General features: G+C 33.5%; 1 protein-coding gene across 1 annotated transcript in view; it reads left to right on the top strand.

Annotated features, from left to right (window-relative positions):
• DPY19L2 (dpy-19 like 2) overlaps nucleotides 1–23,618 on the top strand; it is an 87,127-nt gene that overhangs the window by 41,707 nt on the left and 21,802 nt on the right. Inside the window, exons 10-16 of the mRNA XM_060156028.1 lie at nucleotides 1,017–1,094; nucleotides 1,945–2,031; nucleotides 6,217–6,276; nucleotides 9,866–9,946; nucleotides 12,002–12,103; nucleotides 13,163–13,234; nucleotides 15,647–15,693. Coding sequence (XP_060012011.1) covers nucleotides 1,017–1,094; nucleotides 1,945–2,031; nucleotides 6,217–6,276; nucleotides 9,866–9,946; nucleotides 12,002–12,103; nucleotides 13,163–13,234; nucleotides 15,647–15,693 — 527 coding nt within the window. The remainder of the gene's footprint in view (nucleotides 1–1,016; nucleotides 1,095–1,944; nucleotides 2,032–6,216; nucleotides 6,277–9,865; nucleotides 9,947–12,001; nucleotides 12,104–13,162; nucleotides 13,235–15,646; nucleotides 15,694–23,618) is intronic.

Raw genomic sequence — 23,618 nt, forward strand, 5'->3', positions numbered from 1 at the left:
TTGACTTCTTATTATTGATTATTGTAATATTTAGTTGTATATTTTTAATTCGGTTCTTTATTTAATGGCTTTCAGTACCCTCCTGGAATTTTCAATCTTATCTGTTATTTCTGTGCATATGTCAAGCATAAAGTCTATGTCTGATGATGCCAGACATGTTTTTGCATGGTTTGTGAGCTAAGAGTAGTTTTTACATTTTTATAGTAGAAAAAGAAGGAGAGTATACAATTGAGACTGTACGTGGCCTACAAGTCTTAACATATTTATTATCTGGCTTTTTACATAAAAAGTTTGCTGACCCCTGAACTAGATTGAGATTCTTCATAGATCTGTTTCTGTTGTCTTAGTGATAATGTCTTATCTCCTCCTATATCTGATTAGTTTTGATGTGGTATTAGACATTGTACCTGAACAATTGTACAGTTAATTTGAGACTAAGATATTAAGTTCTTCCAGAGAAAATTAAATTTGTTTCCAGCAGGCAAACACAGGGACTAACAATCTTTAATCTCCCTCGTGCAATCACAGAATGAGATAATTCAAAAGTGGGCTTCAGTATTTTGGAGCACTGCTTTGATTTCTGGTTCTCTCTTATAGTATAACCCTTTGAAGTCCCAAACCAAAGCTTGGGGACTTAGCAGAGATCTCATTCTTGGGGTTACCTGACAGCTAAGTGTGTGGAAATGTCTCAACTGCCTCTCAGCTAGCAGGCATCTGCTTCTGTTAGAATCGGCAGAAGAAGAAAAGTGACCCAAAATGTCATGCTCATCTCTGTAGATTTCCAGCTTTTCTCTGGTCTTAGCTTCCTAATTCTTTTTTTGCTGTATTAGTAAGCTGTGGCTTTCATACAGGTACTTTTATTATTTTTTAGAGCTCTTCTAGTTCTCAGTTGGTTCACATTACTTTGACAATCATTATTGGAAATATAACTCTCCTCTTATATTTACTTTGCTTATGAATAGTGAAATGCTTTTCTACATTTTTTCACTTCTGCTTTTTTTATATTTTTATTTCAGATAGCCTCATTATTTCCCATGTATGTTGTGGGGTACATTGAGCCAAAAAAATTTCGGAAGATCATCTATATGAACATGGTGACAGTTTTTTGAATATCTTTATTGGAGTATAATTGCTTTACAATGTTTTATTAGTTTCTGCTGTACACCTGGTAACATTTTTAATATTTATAAGTCATATATTAAAATAAGATCTCAGGGTTTATAAAATAGAACTGACTGTTTTATATACCTCCTCTCAAGTAGTATTTAATACATATGATGTTGCTAATATTTAGAAGGATAACTGAATGCCATATTATAGCAACTATAGTTTCAACTAGACTGTAGACGTTTTGTATTCTCTGAAACTTAAAAAAATTTTTTTTTAATTATTATTGTCACTACTTTTGTAACTGCCTTTTCTCCCTGAGACCTGAGATTTTTAACACTTTGCATGAATTTGACACTCTGTGAAATTTATGTTTTTGCATTATTGTTTTTTTATATTAGTTTCCAAACACATATCCCTTAAGAAAATAAAAATCTTTTAGGTAAGAACATAAAATAAAGCTTCCTTAGTGAGGAAAATCCTCAAGTAGTTCAACAAAAATCAGATTAGAAAACTAATAGTTATAAGTAAGTCTTTCTTATTATATTCCTCCATTATTGAGTTAATAGAAACAATAAGATTTTTCCTGTTTTCTTTGTACCAAGTTAAAAATAGGGGAAAAAAAATTAAATTCTGCTATATAATATTTATGGTGTTGAAAATAATTAGAACCTATCAGTGTGTTGAAATTCTGTTATCACTTGGTCAGGATCTATTTATTAATCTTTTTATGCAAATAAAGTTTGTATTGGAAATGAGTATATCCCTGTAGACAAAGTATGCATTATGCTATCTATCTAATAACTATAAAATGTATTTATTTTCTGCAATTTTCAGGTTTCGGTTCTCCTTTGTTTTGTATTGATGTTTGGAAATCCAATGTATTTATCTTCTTATTATTCTTCGTCTCTATTGATGACATTGGTAAGTGTTTGTTAAGCTTGTGAAGATTTTTTTTTTAACCTGTCAAATAGCAAGTTTACCCATTTAATATAGGTTAAAGAGAATAAATAAGGCCCTTTCTGGATTACTGCCCACATGAAAAATTTTTCCCAGATAATGCTTTTTGTCTATCTAACCCTTGCAAAATAATATAAGCAAAGTTTACCTTTTTAAGGCAATGCCCAAGTAAAATTTTTTTAAAATAATAAGGTAATAAGACTTACTTTTTAAAATATGCCATAATTTATGACAAAAATTAGTTATTTCCTTCTAAGTCACTTCAGTAGGCTAAATACTTACTGCAGTGACACTGCCATTGCCCAAAACGTTTTTGGAACTCCTCTGAATTGCCTTCACAGACTCTGGCACATTCTTTTGAATGTCCTCAGTGGTGGCAAATCTTTGTCTTTTAAGGGTGGATTTGATTTTTGGAAATGACCAAAGTCTTGTGAATAAGGTGGGTGATTGGGCTGGGTAATACAGATCTTGATCAAAATATAGTGTGACAACAAAGTAATAAGACCTATTTTCTTGCACGCATAAGGAAATAATCTCTAAAGATAGTTTATAAAGAGGAGTTCCAAACTGTTTTGAGCAGTGGCAACATAATTATAATAAGGGTGTAGTTTCTTCATGTGACTTACTTTCATGGAATAACACTCATTTAGAGTTGTATTTGGAATGGTGGTTCAGTAAATCAGTTTTATTACCTTATAGTCACACTTTCGATATTCATAAGCCAGAACCTGGAATGTTCTCCACTGGAATGTTCCTAGAATATTCTCTTTCCACAATGACCAGAAATGATAACTTACTACAAAAATACCAAAATATAGCACTTTTCCATGTGTGGTGCATTGACTGAATCTTTTGAGATTTAGGTTTTTAACATTTTTTCTCCCCATACCTTTTTTTTTTTTTTTGCCTCCCAGTAAGTAATTTCTTCTCTTTATCTCTTCCAAAAGGCATAGGCCCTTTCTTTTCAACATTTTGTCACACTTTTTCAGTATTACAAAGTAGATGACTTGTAATAGTGTGTTCATCAACATCTTTCTATGAAAACATTTTTTATTCTAAAATATAGCACAGATGTAGAAAACCTCATAAAACCAATGTTTTATGTACTTAGTTCTGACTAGTACTGATAAGTACTGATTAATGGACTGTTACTTGTCAAACATCCTTAAACTACCGTCAAGTCAAAACTAGAACTTTTCTAACCATTCTAGAAGCCTTCCATGTAAGCTGCCTCAATCATAACTCCCTTGAGCTGCTCTAAAACAGTAGTGACTATCTTGACTATGGTGATCACTCCAGGCTTTTCTTTATAGTTTTATCACTTAAGTTTCTATTATTATCTATAGGTTTCCAATATGTCTCCCTGTTTTTTTCCCCGGGATATTTTTTTTTATCTGGGTCACTGAACATGTGAAGGGTTCTGTGGTCTAGATTTTGCTCCTGAGTCCTCATGGTGCCGCTTTACATCTTCTTTTGTCTTCTGTATTTATATTAATACTTGGGTCTAAAACCTGGACGTGTTCAGATTTAATTCCTTTGGCAAGTATATAGTATTGTTCTTCAGTCAGGAGTCACATATTTATCTGGTGCCTCTCTTTTTATGATCAGCATTTGGTACCAGAACCATTAATTCAGTAGGGATTGCAAAATGATGATATTCCAATCCCTCCTTTACAGTTCACATTTCATATAGGAAAAGTAAAGTACATTTCTAAATGGGGGGAGTTGGGAGGAAGTAGAAAAATATTTGAAGAAATAATGACCAAAAATTTTCCAAATTTGATGAAAATTATAGTCTCAGAGATGAAGAATAACAGTAAATCTCAAATACAAAAAACATAGAGCTAGAGTAAGCATATTATCAAATTGTTTAAGATCAGCAATAAAGAGAAAATCTTCGGAGTAGCAATAGAATTAAGACATGTTAAATACAGAAGAACAAAGAGTAAGGATGTCAGCAGATTTTTCATAAGAAAAAAGTGCAAGCAACAAAACAGTCAAGAAGCATCTTTAAAATATTTAAAAATACTATCTATGATTCTATATCCAGCAAACATGTCTTTCAAAAATGCAGGCAAAATAAAGACTTTATGACCTTTATATTAAAGGAGGTCTTTCAGATGAAAGGAATATAATATTAGATGTCAGTCTGGCTCACACAAATGAAGAGCCCTGGAAATGGTAGCTAAAGGTTTTCCTACCATCTGTGACAGAATGGATAGACCTTGAGGGCATAATTATGTGACATAAGTCAGAGAAAGACAAATACTATCTTTTCATTTGTGTCTTCTTTAATTTCTTTCAGCAATGTATTCAGTGTGTAGGTCTTTCACCTCTTTGGTTATGTTTATTCTTAATATTTTCTTTTTGAGACTATTGTAAGTGGGATTGTTTTCTTAATTTCCTTTTTAGATAGTTCATTGTTAGTGTATAGAAATGCAACATAGTTTCTTTGTTGAGTTTGTATCCTGCTACTTTGCAGAACTTGTTTATTCTAACAGTTTATGTGTGTGGGTGTATGTAGAATCTTTAATGTTTTCTACATATAAGATCATGCCATCTGTGAACAGAGATAATTTTACATTTTCCTCCTCAATTTTTCTGGTTTACCCATTTAGTTGTTTTCTTTTTTGCACTAATAAATATTGCATGTATATTTTATTATACCCCCTCCTACTTACATGAAAGGTAGCATACTATAGTCTTTTGCATTTTGATTTATCAACCTATTCTGGGTATCACTTAGCAACCTTTCATAGATATCACTCCATATCAGTTCACGGAGATCTTCATTCTTTCTTGTAATTTCATAGTAAGTATTCCCTTCTGCATATTCCATAGATAATTCAACCATTCTCCTAAGTCTGGGCATTTTGTTTATTTCTTGTATTTTGCATTTACAAACAATTTTGCATTGTGTAATCTGGTACATTTATATTTTCCTATTGTTGGAACTTCAGGAATCCTGGCTCATCTTGGGCCAATTAGATGATGCAAAATTCTCCAAATCTTAGTAATACACAGGCCTAAGATTTGTTTCTCATTGGAGCTTTTTGTTTTTCCAACACAAACTTGGGAATAAACGAATACCTTACCAACTTGTAGAGATAGTAGGAGGAGTATTCCTAGTTCCTGCATGTTTTTGTCAGTTCAAGCTGCTATAACAAAAATACCAGAATGGGTGGCTTACATGGAAATCTATTTCTTAACAGTTCTAGATGCTGGAAAGTCCGAGATCAAGGTGTCAGCTGATTTAGTTCTTGATGAGGGCTTTCTTCTTGATTTGCAGACAGATATCTTCATTGTATCCTCCCATGATGGAGAGAGCGATCATCTCTCTCATGTCTGTCCTTAGAAAGGCACTAATCCCATTTATGAGGTTCCCACCCTCATGATCTAATTACCTCACAAAGGGTTCCACCTCTAAATGTGTCACATTGGAGCTTAGGGTTTCAACACAGGATCGGTGGAGGGATGTAAACATTCAGTTGATAGCACCAAGGATATAGTTTTTGAGGACCCCAGCTGTATGCATGAGTCTTAATTCCAGTTTCTTACCTTTCATAGTCCCAAGTCTTCTGCTGCCCTCCCTTTTAATACAAGCCCACAGTTGTAACCTTGTTCTACAGACCTCCTTAAAAACTGCCAACTCCTTAAAAACTCTCCTAATTAATGTTTTGCTTTTTAAAAATCACCTTCTTTTCTCTGGCACCTGGAAAGTTCCTTTTCTTTCTTATAAATTCAGTTAGATATATATATATTTTTAAACATTTTAAAATATTTGTGGCTTTGGAGAGGAAGGATTTTCATGTTAATTTAGACCACTAATTTTTCTGGATAACTTACATGTATGCTTGCATGGACATACCTTTCACACACCATCTATCTCCTCAGAGGAACTGCCCTGCATAAAACATCCCAAGTAACTCAGTAAGGAATTAACTTGATTCTAGGGTCAACTTTCTGGTACACAAAGCATTTGGCTTTCACCCCAAGGAAATTTTCCATGTCCAAATTCAGAAAAATCAACAATTAAGAAGGAAAATGTCTGGTGATAGCCAAGATGGAAGGGGGTGGCTGTGTAACTTTTGAAATGTAATTTTTAAAAAGTTAATTTGATTGTGTCATTTTATGTCATATGCATTTTAGGTGATAATTCTAAGGAGAAATAAAATTCAAAGATTGGATGCATCTGAACTCCACTTTTGGGTAAGGTTCAACATTTTTAACACAATTTCTTCAAATCCTTTTTTATTTCTATAAACTGAATACAGATAATATGCTTTAAAAATGAATGATTTATAGTTAGTAAATGTTATAAATAGCTACTTACATAAGGTGAGAAACACTCCTTAGCAATATCTACAAGTCATTTTCAAGAAGTTAGTTCATTTATTTCAGCACTACCCTCAGGCCTTTCTTCTTTACTTTTCCTTCTGATATACCCTACTACCTTGCTTTTAATTTTTTTTTCTATTTGCTTTGAGTTTCTTTCTTTACATTTACTAACCTTCTCTTCAAAATAACTCAGTCCGTAGTTCTGTCCCCACTTTCCCTTTTTCTGTTCTCTACATTTATCCATCATCTATCTTTCCTTTGGCTTCCAACTTTAGACTCTTATTATTTTTGTCCTTTTAACATTTTCCCTACAATCTCCCAGTTCCTTTTTATTTCAACTCAGCCACTACCTGATCTTTGTTTGACTTCTTTGCAAATGTACAAATGGATGGCCCACGTTATCTCTATATTTGTATGTTATGTTACAAAGTAAAATAAGTACCTTATTAAGTAGGCACTGCAATGACTAATTCTCGTAGTATCAGACAGATGACATTCTTTTTCTCTAGGTCTTTAATGTACTCCTACTAAAAAATAAAATCTACCATATTAAAGAACTCTGTGATTACATATTATATATTGGTATGGTAAAACTGGAAATGATAAGAGGGTAGATAGCCACTCAGAATATAAACAAACAAAATGGAATGAGTTGCCAGTTTCTTACTGCTGGAAGCATTCTCCCATACCCTATGGTGAAAATACACTTGTTATTGAATGATATGACCCTTCTAATATTTTGATTTTTTTTCTTCAGAAAATTGGCAAAGCTTGTTTTTTTAAAGATTAAACCAAGAAATCAACAGAAAATTTAAAGATTTTTATTTAATAATTTAACTCAAAAGGAAGTCAAAATTTTAATTACAAATTACTGAAAAATGACAACAAATAGAGCAGTATCTGTGGATGTTTAGGGAATTCTGCCAAAGTTGTGTTCAGAGGAAATTTTATTGTCTTAAATATTTTCAGTTTTAGACTGCAAAGAATAAAAAGCTTTCAAGTCAAGAATTTCAAAGAAACAAAAATCTAAGGAGAGAACAGTTAAGATATATTGAATGTTCAGCTTATACTTATGTTTTAAAACTGATATAATTAATACCATCAATCTCTTGCAAAAGGGAGAAATTAGTCATGGTAGTCATCTGAACAACACAGAAAACATTCTGGCTTTTTATGTCTTTTTTCTGGAAGACCGTCAAAAAGAAATAGCAAAGCTATTTTGTGAAATAGCACTTTTTCTTACAAAAACACCTGTTTTTGTAGGAAAAAGGGATAATCCATTCTTGTCAAATTGGGTTCATCCCACGAATGCAAAGATGTTTCTGGAAAATTTATAAATATAAATTGTCACACTAGCAAATTAAAGGAGAAAAATACTTTATGATCATCTCATTAGATGCAGAAAATAAATTTCATAAAATTAAACACCCATTTATGATAAAAACTCTTAGCACAGAAGAAATAGCAGGGAGTTTACTTAACCCAATAAAATTCTTCAGCAGTCATTGGTTTTGCAGGAGAGATATTTGGAGTACTCCATTTATGAAGATCAAGATAAATATGTTTTTTTACATTTTATTAAAGGTTCAAACATGTAAAAGCAAGAAAGTAAATAACAGGATTAGAAAAGAAATGGAAAGAAAAATCAAAATTTATTATATCATTATTTACATGTAAAACAAAATAATTATAAGAAATTATAAAAATTCAATAACATGGCTAGGTATAAGATTAATATTCAAAAGTTAATTGCATTTCTGTTCTTTGGCAACAAACAAAAAACATATTTTTGAAAATATGCTATATATATTAGGGAGAAAAAAATACATAGTATCTGAATAAATCTAATATTTTTGAAATTTAAATTTTTTTTAAATGTGTAAAAGCATTTATCATGTAATAAGGATAAGGAAAATTACAACTTGAATGAGAAAAGGCAATAAAGAGATGTTAACACCCAGATGAGTAAGATGTTGGGATTATTTGGCAAGAATTTTAAAGCAGTCATCATAAAAATACTTCAGTGAGCAATTATAAGTACTCTAGAAGCAAACAAAATATCACCAAAGAAATCAAAAATTTTTTTTAAAAAAAGGAATAACTTGGGAATTTAAAAAAAATAATAACTTGAAAAATACTGTAACTGAAATAAAAAACTCAGTGAATGAGCTTCATAGAAGAATGAATATAACAAAGAAAGCAATCAGTGTACTTGAAGATAGAATAATAGAAATTACCCAATCTAAACAACAGAGGAAAAGTAACTGGAAAAAAATGATAGAGGCTTAGGGAAATGTGGGACAATAACAGAAGATTTAATATTTGTATCGTGCAAGTTCCACAGGAGAGGAAAAAGAGTGGGGCTGAAAAAGTATTTGAAGAAGTAATGGAGTAAAATAGATAGCTAGTGGGAAGCAGCCACATAGCACAGGGAGATCAGCTTGGTGCTTTGTGACCACCTAGAGGGGTGGGATAGGGAGGGTGGGAGGGAGGGAGATGCAAGAGGGAAGAGATATGGGGACATATGTATATGTATAACTGATTCACTTTGTTATAAAGCATAAACTAACACACCATTGTAAAGCAATTATACTCCAATAAAGATGTTAAAAAAAAAAAAGAGAAGTAATGGCTGAGAACTCTCCAAATTTGGTAAAAGACGTAACTCGACAGAGTCAAGAAACTGAGTTAATCCTAGGTAGGATAAAGCCAACAAAATCCATGCCAAGACACATCATAATTCAACTTCTGCAAACGAAAGGCAAAGAAAAAGTCTTGAAAGCAGACAGAGGGAAATGATGCATTACCTTTAGGGCAAAACTGATTCGAATTTACAGCAGACTTCTCATCTGAAACTATGGGAGCCAGAAGGAGGTGGCACAACATTTGTCAAGTGCTGGAAAGAATTGTCAACCACAAGTTATATATCCAATGAAAGTGCCTTTTAGGAATGAAGGGGAAAGTAAAACATATTCTCAGATGAAGGAAAACTAAGAATTTGTTGCTAGCAGAGCAACCCTTAAATAATGATTAATAGAAATCCTTGAAACAGGAAGTAAATGATGAGAGAGGGAATGTTAGAACATCCAGAAGAAGTAAAGGACAACAAAATGGATGCACATAGGTCTAAATATAATAGACTGTTCTTCTCTTGAATATTTCCTTTCATGTGTTTTTGTTTATTTTGTTGTTCTTTATCTAGATATTTGAGTCCAGCTTTTCATTTATTTCCTTTACTCTCATTTTTATTGATAAAAGTTTATGAGGCCATGAATTTTCTTCTGATCATTGCTTTACATGCATCCCTTAGTTTCTAATATGTAGTTTTCATAACCATATTTAAAAAAATTTTTTTTTGAGTTTGTATTTCCCTTTCACTCAAGACTTATTAATAGGAGGTTTAATTTCCAGGAGGAGGGCCTTTTGGTCTTCTGACATATCTATTTTGTTTATTTTCTAGATAATTCAAGGAAGTGCTTGGTTTTGTGGGACAATCATTCTGAAATTTCTGACATCTAAAATTTTAGGTGTTTCAGACCATGTAAGTACTTTCTGGTTAAAACATTAGAATTTATATACATATTTAGTTGGATGAAGACTTTGAAACCATCTATTTTTAAATGAAACCTCTTCATTTTATAGAGGTTAAGTGCCTTCTTCAAGGTCCCAAACTAGTTATTGGCAGAGTCAGTACTCATACCCTGCAGATCTTTTCAACCCACTAAGAAGAAAGTATATCAATGAATGGTGACTTAGCCTTCTAGGAAAAAAATATGTTAAGTAGTTGTTTATATTTTGGTTAAAATACAAGTAGTTTGTTTAATAAGTTATTAATTCATTGTAAATGTTAACATATGAAGAGTCTGTACTCAGCTTTGCAATATAGAAGTCAAGATCTCAATATAATTTTATTTATAATTATAGATTAAAATTAAGATGTGATTTGATATTTTTAAAGTTTTTCTTGTATAAAGAGAATGATAAAACTTCTCTGTCTTTTCAACTTCTGGAAAATATATGGACCACATCCCTCATGCATGTTGTTTCTGTCTGTTTTAAGGCTAATACCTCAAATAATGGCCCTTTTCAAAGCAAAAGTTCCTATTTACTAGTTTGTTTTGGGAATAGAAAACAATGCATGATTTTAACTTTTGATTTTTCAGCACTCTCTGTTTGGATATGAGGATAGATGAGTGTATCATACAATAATCTACTCTGAAATTTACCTTATGTAGTACTCTCCAATTAGGACTCTGTCTAATGCTGAAATTGCTTCAACTTTAACAAGGGATTATAGATAGTTACTCTCTTAAAATGTCAAATGCTGTCACTATCCAGGAGAATTGAGTCTGCATACATGTTCATGTTAAATAAAATTTCAAAATGTAAGGATTTATTTGCCATTTATTGTTAGATCTGCAGAGTGGTTTATTAGGTTTATTTGTTGTTCTTAAATTTTTTTTCTGTAGGGGGTATACATTTTATGGTAAATTTATTTAGGCCTCCTAAGTTATTTATTAGGTTGGTCTGTTATTTTCTTTCTTGCCTTGCTCCACATTGTCACCCAGCTCTTTACAAATCCTAAGACAGACAGACAGACACACACACACACACACACACACACACACACACACACACACACACACACACACACACACACACACCTTGGTATTCTTAAGTGACTTCTGTGTGACAGTTGTGAGAAAGACTTGAAACTAAAGTGGCTTGGTTAAATTGTAATTAGTCACCAGGCCTATTCTAAATTAGAAAAATAAAGTTAACTGTAAATTATCCTTGCTACTGGTAGATAAGGGGAATCATGAATAAATGAAAACCATAGATAATCATCAAAGTTGATATATAATAATTTATGTCCTTTTAAAGTAGTTTGAGTTAATGTTTTACATGCCAAATATTTTTCTTTATCTGGCCTTCTAAGAATGCAGTATAAAAACAATTGTCTCACCAAAGTAGATAATAAATAATCAGTAGAAAATAGCTCTACATTGGATTTTGTTGGTGGTGTTTATTTTAAAGTTCTTTGAGATCAAGTAACTAAATCAAAGGAGTATGTATAGTTGTTGTAATTCTCTTGAAGAATAACTCTCATAGTTAATGGCTTGAATGTATGTCTGAAAAATTCAAGAAGCACCAAAAATTGTGCTTAATGTATGAGGCTTTGTGAAAATGACAGTGCATGGAAAATTTGTTCATGATTTACAATGTGTGGTGAAAGGAGTTAACTGAAATTGGTTTTTTCTTGATAAGTGATCTGATTATAAAATCTCATGATCAACTGCATGGTGGTTTGTGCCCAGCAAATGTTGATTTTAGCTCATTCTTTACATTATCACCTTCTCTGCTTGCTTTTTCTGAAATTCTTTTTCCTTTTCACTTCTCTTGCTATTTCTGTTTGTTTTCAATTTTCTTCATAATTCAGCGCATAATGTGATTCACTGTATTTTTTGTTTTTTTGGAGAGTCATCCATGTACCTTGGATTTATCTTCTCTGTAGACTTTGTTACTATTACATCAAACCAATTATTATTAACTATAATTATTTGTGTAATTTTAATTTGTTTTTATTTTCTTCCAGATTGGCCTGAGTGACCTTATTGCAGCCAGAATCTTAAGATATACAGATTTTGATACTTTAATTTACACCTGTGCTCCTGAATTTGACTTCATGGAAAAAGCGGTATGAATGTTTCTTTTTTTCTCCTCTACAGGTATGATGGGTTCTTGCTCTTAAGTTTTCCCTTTAATCTGAAACTCAAAAGTTTTATTCAGAAACACCCAATTTACTTACTCTATCATTTTTTTACGGTAACTTTTGCTAATTATATGGCCTTCCTCACCTGGTTTCTTATGTGTAAAATCAGAAAACAATGGCCCCTACCAGGGCAAGTGCCTAACATACTGTATGACCCATAGTCAATTACTGTTACTACAGTTCAATTACTTTTAATAATCTGGGTCAGTTGGAGGACCACTCAGGAAATATAAACCCAAATTCTTGTTTTTGTTTTTTAAAAATTCAGGTTTTTTTCACTTAATATCCCAAATATTACAAACTTTTAAAATAAGACATTGCCAAGAAAGATATACTACTAATCATCTATTATTCTCTTATCTATCCAATCAGTCATACATTTATTCAAAAACAATTATTGACCACTAATTATCTGTGAGGCAGTTTGTAGTCGGACTATGAAGAGTAAAATTACTTGATTCCTGCCTTCAAGAAATATATGATTTTGTTACATGGTAAATCACTCTTTATCACAATTCATGAGAATTATTTAGCTGCTGCTATTATTTTATTACTTATTCATACTTACAGTAATTACTTAATGTAACTTTCTTCTTTGTTAGTTCTGTAGTTTCACAAATGAAAATAATAGAATTTGCAGCCCAGGAAATGATAATCTAGGGCCCAGGGATCAGTAAACACGCATTTTAAACTTACTATTATATAAATAAAGCAAAGATAAAGCCAAAAGAAAGGAAAAAATAATATCCATAGCTAATTTTAATAGTTTTTATCATTAAAACTATTTGATATATTTGTGTAACTATTTTATATTTTTGATTCTTGTATTAGAACATGAAACTCAATAAATATATAGTCTGTTAATGACAAAGATATCTTTTACCTTTATGAAATCTTATTGTGACACTCAAGTTGACATACATTTTTATTCATTTAATGTAAAATTTAATAAATAATTATTTTGAATAATTTGCTATATTTCAGACGCCACTGAGATACACAGAGACATTGTTGCTTCCAATCGTTATTGCGATTACTTATTTTATCTTTAAAAAGGTATTTAAAATTTTTTTCACTTGCTTTTGGGTTCACGACAAGGACTTAGATTAATGCTAATAGCTCAGAATTCTGTCTTACTTTTAGGATGAACTCTTCCTTCCCTAAAAAACTTTTTTTATTCAGATTTTTCTTTATCTAGTATTATGTGGGTGTTTTTCTGAAAGCCACATTAGAAAAGATATTTTTACTCATTCTTTCGAAAGAAATTTGTCAGTTACCATGTTCTAAGAACTACGTTAACAAAGTAGGTACACTGAGATAAATAAAACAAGCCCAGCCCTATCTTGAAACTCACAGTCTGAGCCGGGGGGAACATTCAGCAAATAATTTCCCAAATGATTAAATAATTGCAATTGTTATAGGTACTAAAAAAGAAAAGTACAATGACCACTTTGGTATCTTTCAAATATAAAGCACATTCAAAAAAGTCTTGATCCATTTTGAGACATGAACAGGAGAAATTTGTATAGCCAGTAAAATATCATTCTCTACTGTTCACTGTGTTCACAAAAAACCAAAATGTTATCACAGTAGAAGAAATAATGTTTAAAATACCACTGGAAGATTTTCTTGGTCTGGGAGTAGTTTATCCAAAAGTCTGGTTAAAGACAGTGGGTCCTCAGTTTTTAGCAATTTTGAACCATCTTTGTTTTTATTGTTTAAAAGTTGTCCTGCCTTAAGTCAGTATGTATTTTATGTTTTTAAGCAGATAGCAATAACATGATTTCTCTACTGTCATACGAAGTGTGGTTCTGTTGAAGCCAGTGTTCTAAATTTAAAGTCAAATTGTCTATCTTCCCTATGTATTTCCAGTTCCCACATTTCTCATTCCTTTGTTTTCACATAGAAGATGAATAATTTATGAGTGAGAAAGGCATCTCCCTGTACATCTCTGTTGTTTCACCCTTGATCCAGTTCTCTAGGGACCATGTGGAAAGAGTCAGGATAGATACAAATGGGTAAACTACACACAGGTTTGCTGCTTTCCATTGCTTTGGCCCTACTTAGCTCAAGTTGTATATTTTCTCCACTAGCCTATTTCTCTATTCCATCATGGCAATTTGTGTTATTCTTACAAGGCTCCACTTGGGGGGGGGGGCTAATGCAAGAATTAACTGTTCAGAGGGGAGATATCTAGCACAGGAGAAAATGATAACTAGATCTACTATTAACTATTTTAAAAATAAAGATACAAGATCTAAGACTCATAAACATCATACTAGCCCCCAAACATACCACAGCTCAAACCGTGCACGTGCAGTAGCAGGCGCACTCACGCATGCATGCACGCATGCACACACACACATCCCTGCAGCCATTAAAGCTTAACTCCTTTCTGCATCCACATAAACACCTCAGTCTTTAATTGTCCTATTATGGCTTATTTTCCACCTCAGGGCTACTTCTGATGTTCATTTAACTTTTCACTTGTGTGAAATCACTTCTGAGAAGGAAAGGAGGAAGGCATGTCTAGTATGATTTCCTGTAACACTATTGAATCTTAGTCTCCTATAAATGCATATATTCGGTTATCTATATCTTTGAATAAGCTTTTGCTTGCCAAAAAGACTGATAATCTCATTTTCATTATTTGAAACATTCGTCCATGCCAGATGCCCTTGAATCAATGAGAGAAGTTAAAAATTCTAAACTTAGATTTAATTTAACATTAGAGTCGAAATTTTATTACGTATTTTTTTCATTGTTTATCTGTGGGTTATAAGCCACATATCATGCAGAGTGCAAAATTTTAAGTTCCCTGTAAATTTCTTAAGTTGTGTGTAATTGCTGCTAAAACCTCTTTGGCCAAAGTTATCTTCCACATTTTTTGCCTTCACTTCTCCCTCTCTCATCATCATCTGGTACACCAGGGAAGTCCCATTTTGATAAGTGCTCTTAAGCCTTCTGTAGCAGTCACTTCAGGCTGAGGTAGATCAGGGAAGCAGATACGCCATAGCTAATTTTATAATAATCAGGAGTTTGAGTGAAGCAGGCATATAGACTGTGTAGATAGAGAGAAATTCCTAATTCTCTTAGAAGGTCAAGATAAAATAGTCTCTGAAAGTACCTGGAGGAAGCTGCCTCCTTTGTGGAAACCAATCCTCCACAACCCACCTGCCTCCCAGTAAAATATAAACTTAAACACTGGTAAGAAGTTATCCACATATAAAAAGCTTAGAATTTTAGAGCTGAAAGATTTACTCCAAAACTTTTTTTTTTAATAGAAAAGGAGGTTACAACTTCAAGAAATTATTTGCCTGAGGTAGAGCTGGAACTAAACTGTTTCTGAGGACTCATTTTAACAATAAAAATACTTCTTTCTAGTGGGGGTATTTTTGTTAATGAATCAGGACATTTTAAACATCACTTAATTCCTTAGAAATTTCATCGATTTGATTCTATTCACAGGCTTTTCGTGATATTTTACGTGTCTTATCTGCAAACACTTATCTGAGGTAATTATTTCATAGTTGTTTTTAAACCATACTATATTCAGTTATTAAATAACTTACTGTAATATCAGTTTTTCAAATGAATATACATTAAACTTAAGCATTATGATTACAACAGGAAACATGAACCAAACTTAGATGTCTTCTTAAAAAAAAAGACCGAATGTATTATTCTTATGGCTGTCTCTCTTTTATGCATTTGGACTTATTTTGAAGGGTTTATATTTGTGAATTAACTCAAAGTTTAAATTGATTTAGTTTAATTTTAATATACCACTACAATTTAAAGTCAGTAAACAGAAGTAAGCTAAAGTTTTATTTTGGCGATTCTTTTTTTTTTGAACTTTCAGAGAAAACATACTTGTTTTTCTGAATATTCATGAAATAACTTTTCCTACATTATTGTTAAAACTGCTTGTTTTATTGCATTTCTTTGTAGTTTTATTAGTCACTAGAATTATGGGATAAATATGAGCAAAATATAACTCAAATCACACTTTGCTATAGGACATGAGAATTGTGAAGAAAACTTCCTTCTGAGGAAAATTTTACCCAGATTACATTTTATATTTGTAGATATGTTCATTAGATGGATTATTTTTAATAAAATTTATTTTAGGACAGCTTTAGATTTACAGAAAAAATTCTGAAGATAGAATAGAGTTTCCATGAACCCTGTACCCCATGCTTATATTTTCAGTAAACAGTTTTGTATGGTAGCCAGAAGAGCTAATTAGAATCTTATGGTTGAAATGGTAACATCTTGTTTGTTGAAATTGTTTCCAAATCAAGAGGGTTAGTAGATCCACTCTACTTTGTTCTGGTCAGATGGAGCCTGGGGGAACATGTCTTGACATTCTAAAAAGAATGTTTTTAGAGCCCTGAAAACTGTTCACTTAAGGAATGCATGAAAAGACCTGGGATATTTAATTGAATAATAGAAGATTGAGGGGTACATGGCAGCTGTCTTCAAACATTTGAGAGAGTATAATGTGGAAGATGACAGACTTGAGGGAGCCAATTGGTGGAAGGAAGATACTTCGCTCAAAGTTAGGAGGTCCTTTTTGGCGATTACATTCCTGAAAGTGATGGCTATGGGCAGAGTGGCCTTTAAATCACAAAAATAATACAGTTGACTGTTGAACAACATGGATTTGAACTGCATGGGTCCACTTATTTGCAGATTTTTTTCCCAATAATAAATACTACACTATTACTAGATCTGTGGTTGGTTGAATCCTGGGATACAGAGGGACCAAGTATATGGAGGGCCAACTATAATTTATACTCGGACTTTCAACTGCGCCCCTCACCTCCATGTTGTTCAGGAGTCAACTATATGCTTATAGTAATACAATCAGAAAAAATAGTATATCAAGAAAAGAGGAAATGTTCCCCTCTCTTCAGTGTACTCCTCAATTAGTGCTGATTGTAAGTGGCTTTGTATGTATCATTCCAGAAAACACTTCTGAAAACCCAATGTATTGTTTAAATGGTATTATTCTGTAACTTTTATGTAACAGCGTGTCTTGGGCATCTGCCTAGATCTTCCTCGTATGTTGTAGTAGTCTCCACGTTTTATTGTTCAGCATCATGAGTGACTATCATGTAATTAGCCATTCCCACATCAGTGGACATTTAGATTATATTTACCTTTTTGTCATAACAGCCAGTGCTATGAGTAATTAACATCCTTGTACACATTCATTTGAACACTTATTTCAGTATTTAAAATATTGAATATTTGAAATATTTGATATGGGACTGCTAGACCGTAAGGTATGAATTTTTATAATTTGATGGATACTGAGAACTTATAATGGTGAGAGTGTCCATTTCTCTGCATCTCCATGAACACCACTGTTATTAAACTTATAACATTTTCTAACTGATAGTTTTTTTAAAAGTAACTCACCTTACAAGTCTTTGCCAGTGAAGTTTTACATCTTTCCATAAGTCTGTTGGCTATTTGTGTTTCTTTTTTTCTTTTTTTTTTTTTTTTGTGCAGTACGCGGGCCTCTCACTGTTGTGGCCTCTCTCGTTGCGGAGCACAGGCTCCGAACGCGCAGGCTCAGCGGCCATGGCTCACGGGCCCAGCCGCTCCGCGGCATGTGGGATCTTCCCGGACCGGGGCATGAACCCGTGTCCCCTGCATCGGCAGGCGGACTCTCAACCACTGCGCCACCAGGGAAGCCCTGCGTTTCTTTTTGACCATTTGAAAATTGATTTGTGGTGTCTTTTTATATTATAGACAATAATCTTTTGTCTATTATGTCTATAACATAGTTTATTCTAGGATATCAATATATAGTTTATTAATGGTCATTGCTTTATAGAAGTTTAAAATTTGTATACAATCACAACTGTACACTTGCTCTGTTTTCTGTGTTAACTTCTGTGCTTAGAAACACTTCACATCAAAATCGTAGAAGTATTTCCCCATATTCTCTTTCATAGTTTTCATTTTTTGCCAAATAAATATGTGTATATATAAAGTATATAATACAATGATTTGATATACATATATGTTGTAAAGTGATCACCACAACCAAGTTAATTAACACATCCAACACCTCACAGAGTTACCTTGTGTGTGTGTGAGAACACTTAAGGGCTACGCTTTTAGCAGATGTCAAGTATATAATGCAGTTTTATTAACTATAGTCACTATGCTGTACATTGCTTCCTCAGAATTCCTTCATCTTATAACTAAAAGTTTGTACCCTTTAAAGAACATCACGTCATTACCCTCAGTCCCCAGACCCTGGCAACCACCAGTCTACTCTCTGTTTCTGAGTTTGACTTTTTTTTGGTCTTTTTTAGATTCCACATGTGAGTGATACCATAAAATATTTGTCTTTCCCTGTCTGCCCTGTTTCACATAGCGTAACGCCTTCCAGGTTCATCCATGTAGTTGCAAATGACAGGATTTCCTTGTTTTTTATGGGTGAATAATAATCCATTGCATATATGTGCCACATTTTCTTTATTCATAGTTGCCCTAAAACAAATGGACTGCCAGATATTTCTCCAACAAAGATGGGTTTATTGGGGGTCAGCAGAGGATTGCACTTTGAGGTGTATAACCATGGTGAGCCACATGCAAGTCCCTGCACAGCAACGACTTTCATAGAGGGGAAAACGAAGTTGGGAGAGCTATAGTAAACCAAAAGTCCATGGCTTTTCATCGGCTGAATCCTTGCCAGGAAAGAAGAGGAATCCTCCTTCTTCCTGTTGGACTCTGCTGTTGTTACAGGGCATGAAAGTTCCTCCTTCTTGTCTCCAACTCTATTTAATTGAGATTTCTATTTATTATTTTTTTTTACTTTCCCCCTTTTGATCAAGACCTTTCTCTGAAAGCATCATTGATCAAGAGTCAGGTTTTCTAGTTTCAGCAGCTTTTTGTCCCTCAGTGCCAGGAAGGACCTTTCCTGAGTGTAGTGTCTCACATCAGAGGAAAAGTGCACAGATTGGAAACCTATTGAGGTCACATGCGAGTAACAAGGAGGGGTGAGAGGGAGAACTCACAGGCACTTTTTTATCTAAAGTTCATATGTTATCAAGATACTAAATATCTGTGATCATCCGAAGTGTTATGTCATCCTTAAAAGTTTGATGACAAACTTCCAACAGTCCTGGCCTGGGTATCCTGGGAAAGCTGTCTCATCAGATGTCATCTACGTCAGTTCTGGGAAATCTTTACTTTCAAGTCACCAGATGATGTGCAGGTCCAGTCAGGGTTCTGTACTTTCTTTAGGTGTGTCGCATGAATCCAAGAGTCTGTTCCTTGGATTCTGGTGGCATAAGGGTTGGTTAGCAGTACCTGATAGGGGTCCTTCTAGCAAGGTTGAAGAGAGTTCTTCTAGAGGTGTCTCTTCCAATAGGTAAAATCTCCAGGTTGCACAGTGTGATGGTTAAGGTTTTTGTCTCCCAAGAGTACACTGTGAAAAGATTGCTCTAATAAAACATGGTTATTTTATTTTATTTTTTAATGCTAATGTTACAGTTTAATGAACTGTGTTTAGTGCTTTACATAATTGATCTTGTCTAATCTTTGTAAAAAAAAGTCAGCAAAGTAGACATTATTAGCCCATAGTACAGAAGACAACACTGAGAATGGGATTCTTCTACTCAACTGGTAGGTAGAGATTGAGTTTGATGCCAGATCTGACTACCGAGCCAGTGATCTTAACTCTTCACTCTGCTGCCTTTCACAGCCATGTGCTTGGGACTTCAGTTCCTACTTGTTATCTTCACTTCTCCAAAGCAGTCCCTGGGTTTTCAGCTAAATCCCACAGCCAAACCTCTGGTTGACTGAAAAAACAAATCAACCAACAACCAATGGGAAATCATCTTGCAATAGGCCAACGGAGATCTTGACAGGCATTTCATCCAAGATTGAAAAATAACCAAGGGTTGTAAGAATTGGATGTCAGCAACAGAATGACATTTTGAATTGAGACAGTGATTTTAGTTTCTTCATGGCATAATGGTAGAAATTATTCTTAAATAGAACACCTCCTAAGATAATATAGGTCAGTAGTTTTTTGTATTCAGGTTTAAGTGCTTCAGGGAAGGTGCCAGGTGACCATCAAGCATATGACCTGAAGCCATCTCCCCACATCCCTTCACAATAACACTCTAATATTTGGTGGCTATAAGGCACTTTTAATTTGGAATCTAAACAATGTCCTTAACAGAAGCCTGTCTTATTTGCAAGGCTCCCTGAAGAAGACAATGGGTGAACTGCATGCTGCCAATTCTGCTTCTGTGGTCACAGCCCAGACCTTGCCATTGCCTGAAACTGCTCCTTTTAAGAAATCCCACCTGGTATCCACATGCTTGCATTCCTCTTCTCCCCGCTCACTAAATCTGTTTGTTCTTCAGCTGCCTCAAGGCGCCAAGATGTCAACTGCTGTAATCTAATCAGCATTCCCGGTTTGCTTTCTGACACAGCCTGGAATCCATGGTCAATCTCTATTATAGTTTCTTATCAAGAATTCTCAACTCCCTGGTTTTTCCTCTGCATATGCTCTATGGTTCACACCTCTCTGTTGGTCTAGCAGTCTCCACTCTCTTCTGCACAGTAGAGATGATTACATAACCTTAATGAATGACAGTGACTCCACCAAAAGATCTGGTTCCTGGGAACTTCTAAGGCTACCAGTGCTACTCTTTAGGTCTATTATTTTAGGTACTTTTCTTTCCTGCTCCCCTTTGTTGGCTGTTTCTGACCTCACATCTCTCCTTTAAGCCCATTCCCCAAAACATGGTTATTTTTAATAGAAGCAATTATGCCTTTGTGATATTGGAGTATCTCTCCCTTTGTAAGCTGTAAGTCAAAAGAAGCAGGAGACAAGTGCCTTGAGAATCCTGTGACTCTCTCACAGGTGAGGGTTCCAAAAGTGGTGGATCTAAGATTTAGAAGGACCAACAGCAGTGCTTTTAGAAATACACCATTCATCCATCAGCAGACACTTAGGGTGTTTCCATATCTTGGCTATGATGAATAATGCTGCAATGGACAAGAAAGTGCAGATATCTCTTCAGGATATGGATTTTTATTCCTTTGGATGTGTTCCCAGCAGTGGGATGGCTTGATCATATGGTAGTTCTATTTTATTTTTTTGAGGAACCTACATACTGTTTTACACAATGTTATACCAATTTACATTCCCATCAACAGTCCTTTTCTCTACATCTTCATCAACATTTGTTATCTCTTTTCTTTTTGATAATAGCCATTCTAATAGACATGAGGTGATATCTCATTGTGGTTTTGAATTGCATTTCCCTGGTAATTAATGATGTTGAGCACATTTTCATGTACCTGTTGACAATTTATTGACAATTTATATACTTTGGAAAAATGTTCAGGTTTTTTGCCATTTTAAAATCAGATTTTTTTTGTTGTTTCGCCATTTAGTTGTATGAGTTCCTTATATATAGATACTTCAGATATTAACCCCTTATCAGGTACACAGTTTGCAAATATTTTCCCCCATTCTGTAGGTTTCTTTTTCATTCTATTTCCTTTTTGTGCAAAAGCTTTTAAGTTGATATTGTCACCCTTTTTTATTTTTGCTTTTGTTGCTTGTGCTTTTGGTGTCAAGTCCAAAAAAGTTATTACCAAGACCACTGTCAAGAAGCTTTTCCCCTTTGTTTTCTCATAGTAGTTTTATGGTTTAAAGTATTAAATTTAAGCCTTTCATCCATTTCTACTCAATCTTGGTGAGTTGTGTAAGATAAGAGTTAATTTCATTCTTTTGCATGTGGTTGTCCAGTTTTCCCAACATTATTTATTGAAAATGCTGTCCTTTCTCTGTGCATGTTCTTAGTGCCTTTGTCAAAGATAAATTGGCAATTTATGCATTGGTTTAATTCTGGGTTCTCTATTTCTGTTCCATTGGTCTTTGTGTCTTTTTTTATGCCACTCTCACACTGTTTTGACTACTATAGTTTTGTAATATAGTTTGAAATCAGGAAATGTAATACCTATAGCTTTGTTCTGCTTTTCTCAAGATTATTTTGGAAATTCAGGGTCTTTTGTGGTTTCTTATGAATTTTAAGATTGTTCTTTCTATATATGTGACAAATGTCATTGGAATTTTGTTAGGGATTGAATTGAATCTGTAGATCACTTGGGGTAGTATGGACATTTTAACAACATTAATTTTTCCAAACCAAATGCATAGGGTATCTCTCCATTTAATTGTGTCTTCTTCAATTCCTTTCATCAGTGTCTTACAGTTTTCAGTATACAAGTCTGTCTCCTCCTCAGTTAAATTTATTTCTAGGTACTGCAAACATGGACAATTTTATTTCTTCCTTTCTGACTTTGATCCCTTTTGTTTCTTTTTCTTGCCTTATTGCCCTGGCTAGGACTTTTAGTACTGTGTTGAAGATAAATGGCAAGAGTGGGCATCCTTGTTTTGCTCCTGATCTTAGAGGAAAAACTTTGAGCTTTTCACCATTGAGTGTGAAGTTAGCTGTGAGCTTGTCATATATTGCCTGTATTGTATTGTCTATACCTAATTTGTTGAGAGTTTTTTTTGTTTTTATCATGAAGGGGTTTTGGATTTTGTCAAATGCTTTTCCTGTCTCTATTGCGATGAGCACATGATTTTTATCTTTCATTCTGTTAATGTAGTGTTTCACATTTATTGATTTGTATATGTTGAACCATCCTAACATTGCAAAGATAAATTCCACTTGATCATGGTGTATTATCCTTTTAATGTGATGTTGAATTTGGTTTCTACTATTTGTTAAGGATTTTGGCATCTGTATTCATCAGGGATATTGGCCTACAATATTCTTTTATTTTTATTGTCCTTGTCTTACTTCAATGTCAAGGTAATACTAGCCTTGTAAAATGAGTTTGGAAGTCTTCTTTTCTCTTAAATTTTTTGGAAGAGTTTGAGAATGATTGGCATTAATTCTTGTCTAAATGTTTGATAGAATTCTCCAGTGAAGCCATCTGGTCTTGCAGGTTTTTTTGTTGGGAGACTTTTGATTACTAATTCAATCTCCTTACTAGTTTTAAGTCTGTTCAGAGTTTCTGTTTCTTCCAATTCAGTCCTGGTAGATTGTATGTTTCTAGGAAAGTATCCATTTCTTCCAGGTTGTCCAATATGCTGGTTTATGATTGTTTATACAGTTTCTTATGATTCCTTGTATTTAGTTGTAATGTCCTCTCTTGCATTTATGATTTTCTTTATTTGAGTCTTTTTTTTCTCAGTTCAATTAAAGGCTTGTCAATTTTGTTTATCTTTTCCAAAAAAAAAAACCCTCTTAATTTCATTGATTTTTTTTCTATTATTTCTTCTATTTCAGTTATTTCTTCTCTGATGTTTATTTTCTTCCTTCTAATTTTGGGCTTAGTTTGTTCTTCTTCTTCTAGTTCCTTGAGGTGTATAGTTAAGTTG

Source organism: Lagenorhynchus albirostris, chromosome 8 (genome assembly GCF_949774975.1).
Source record: "Lagenorhynchus albirostris chromosome 8, mLagAlb1.1, whole genome shotgun sequence".
NCBI lineage: Eukaryota > Metazoa > Chordata > Mammalia > Artiodactyla > Delphinidae > Lagenorhynchus > Lagenorhynchus albirostris.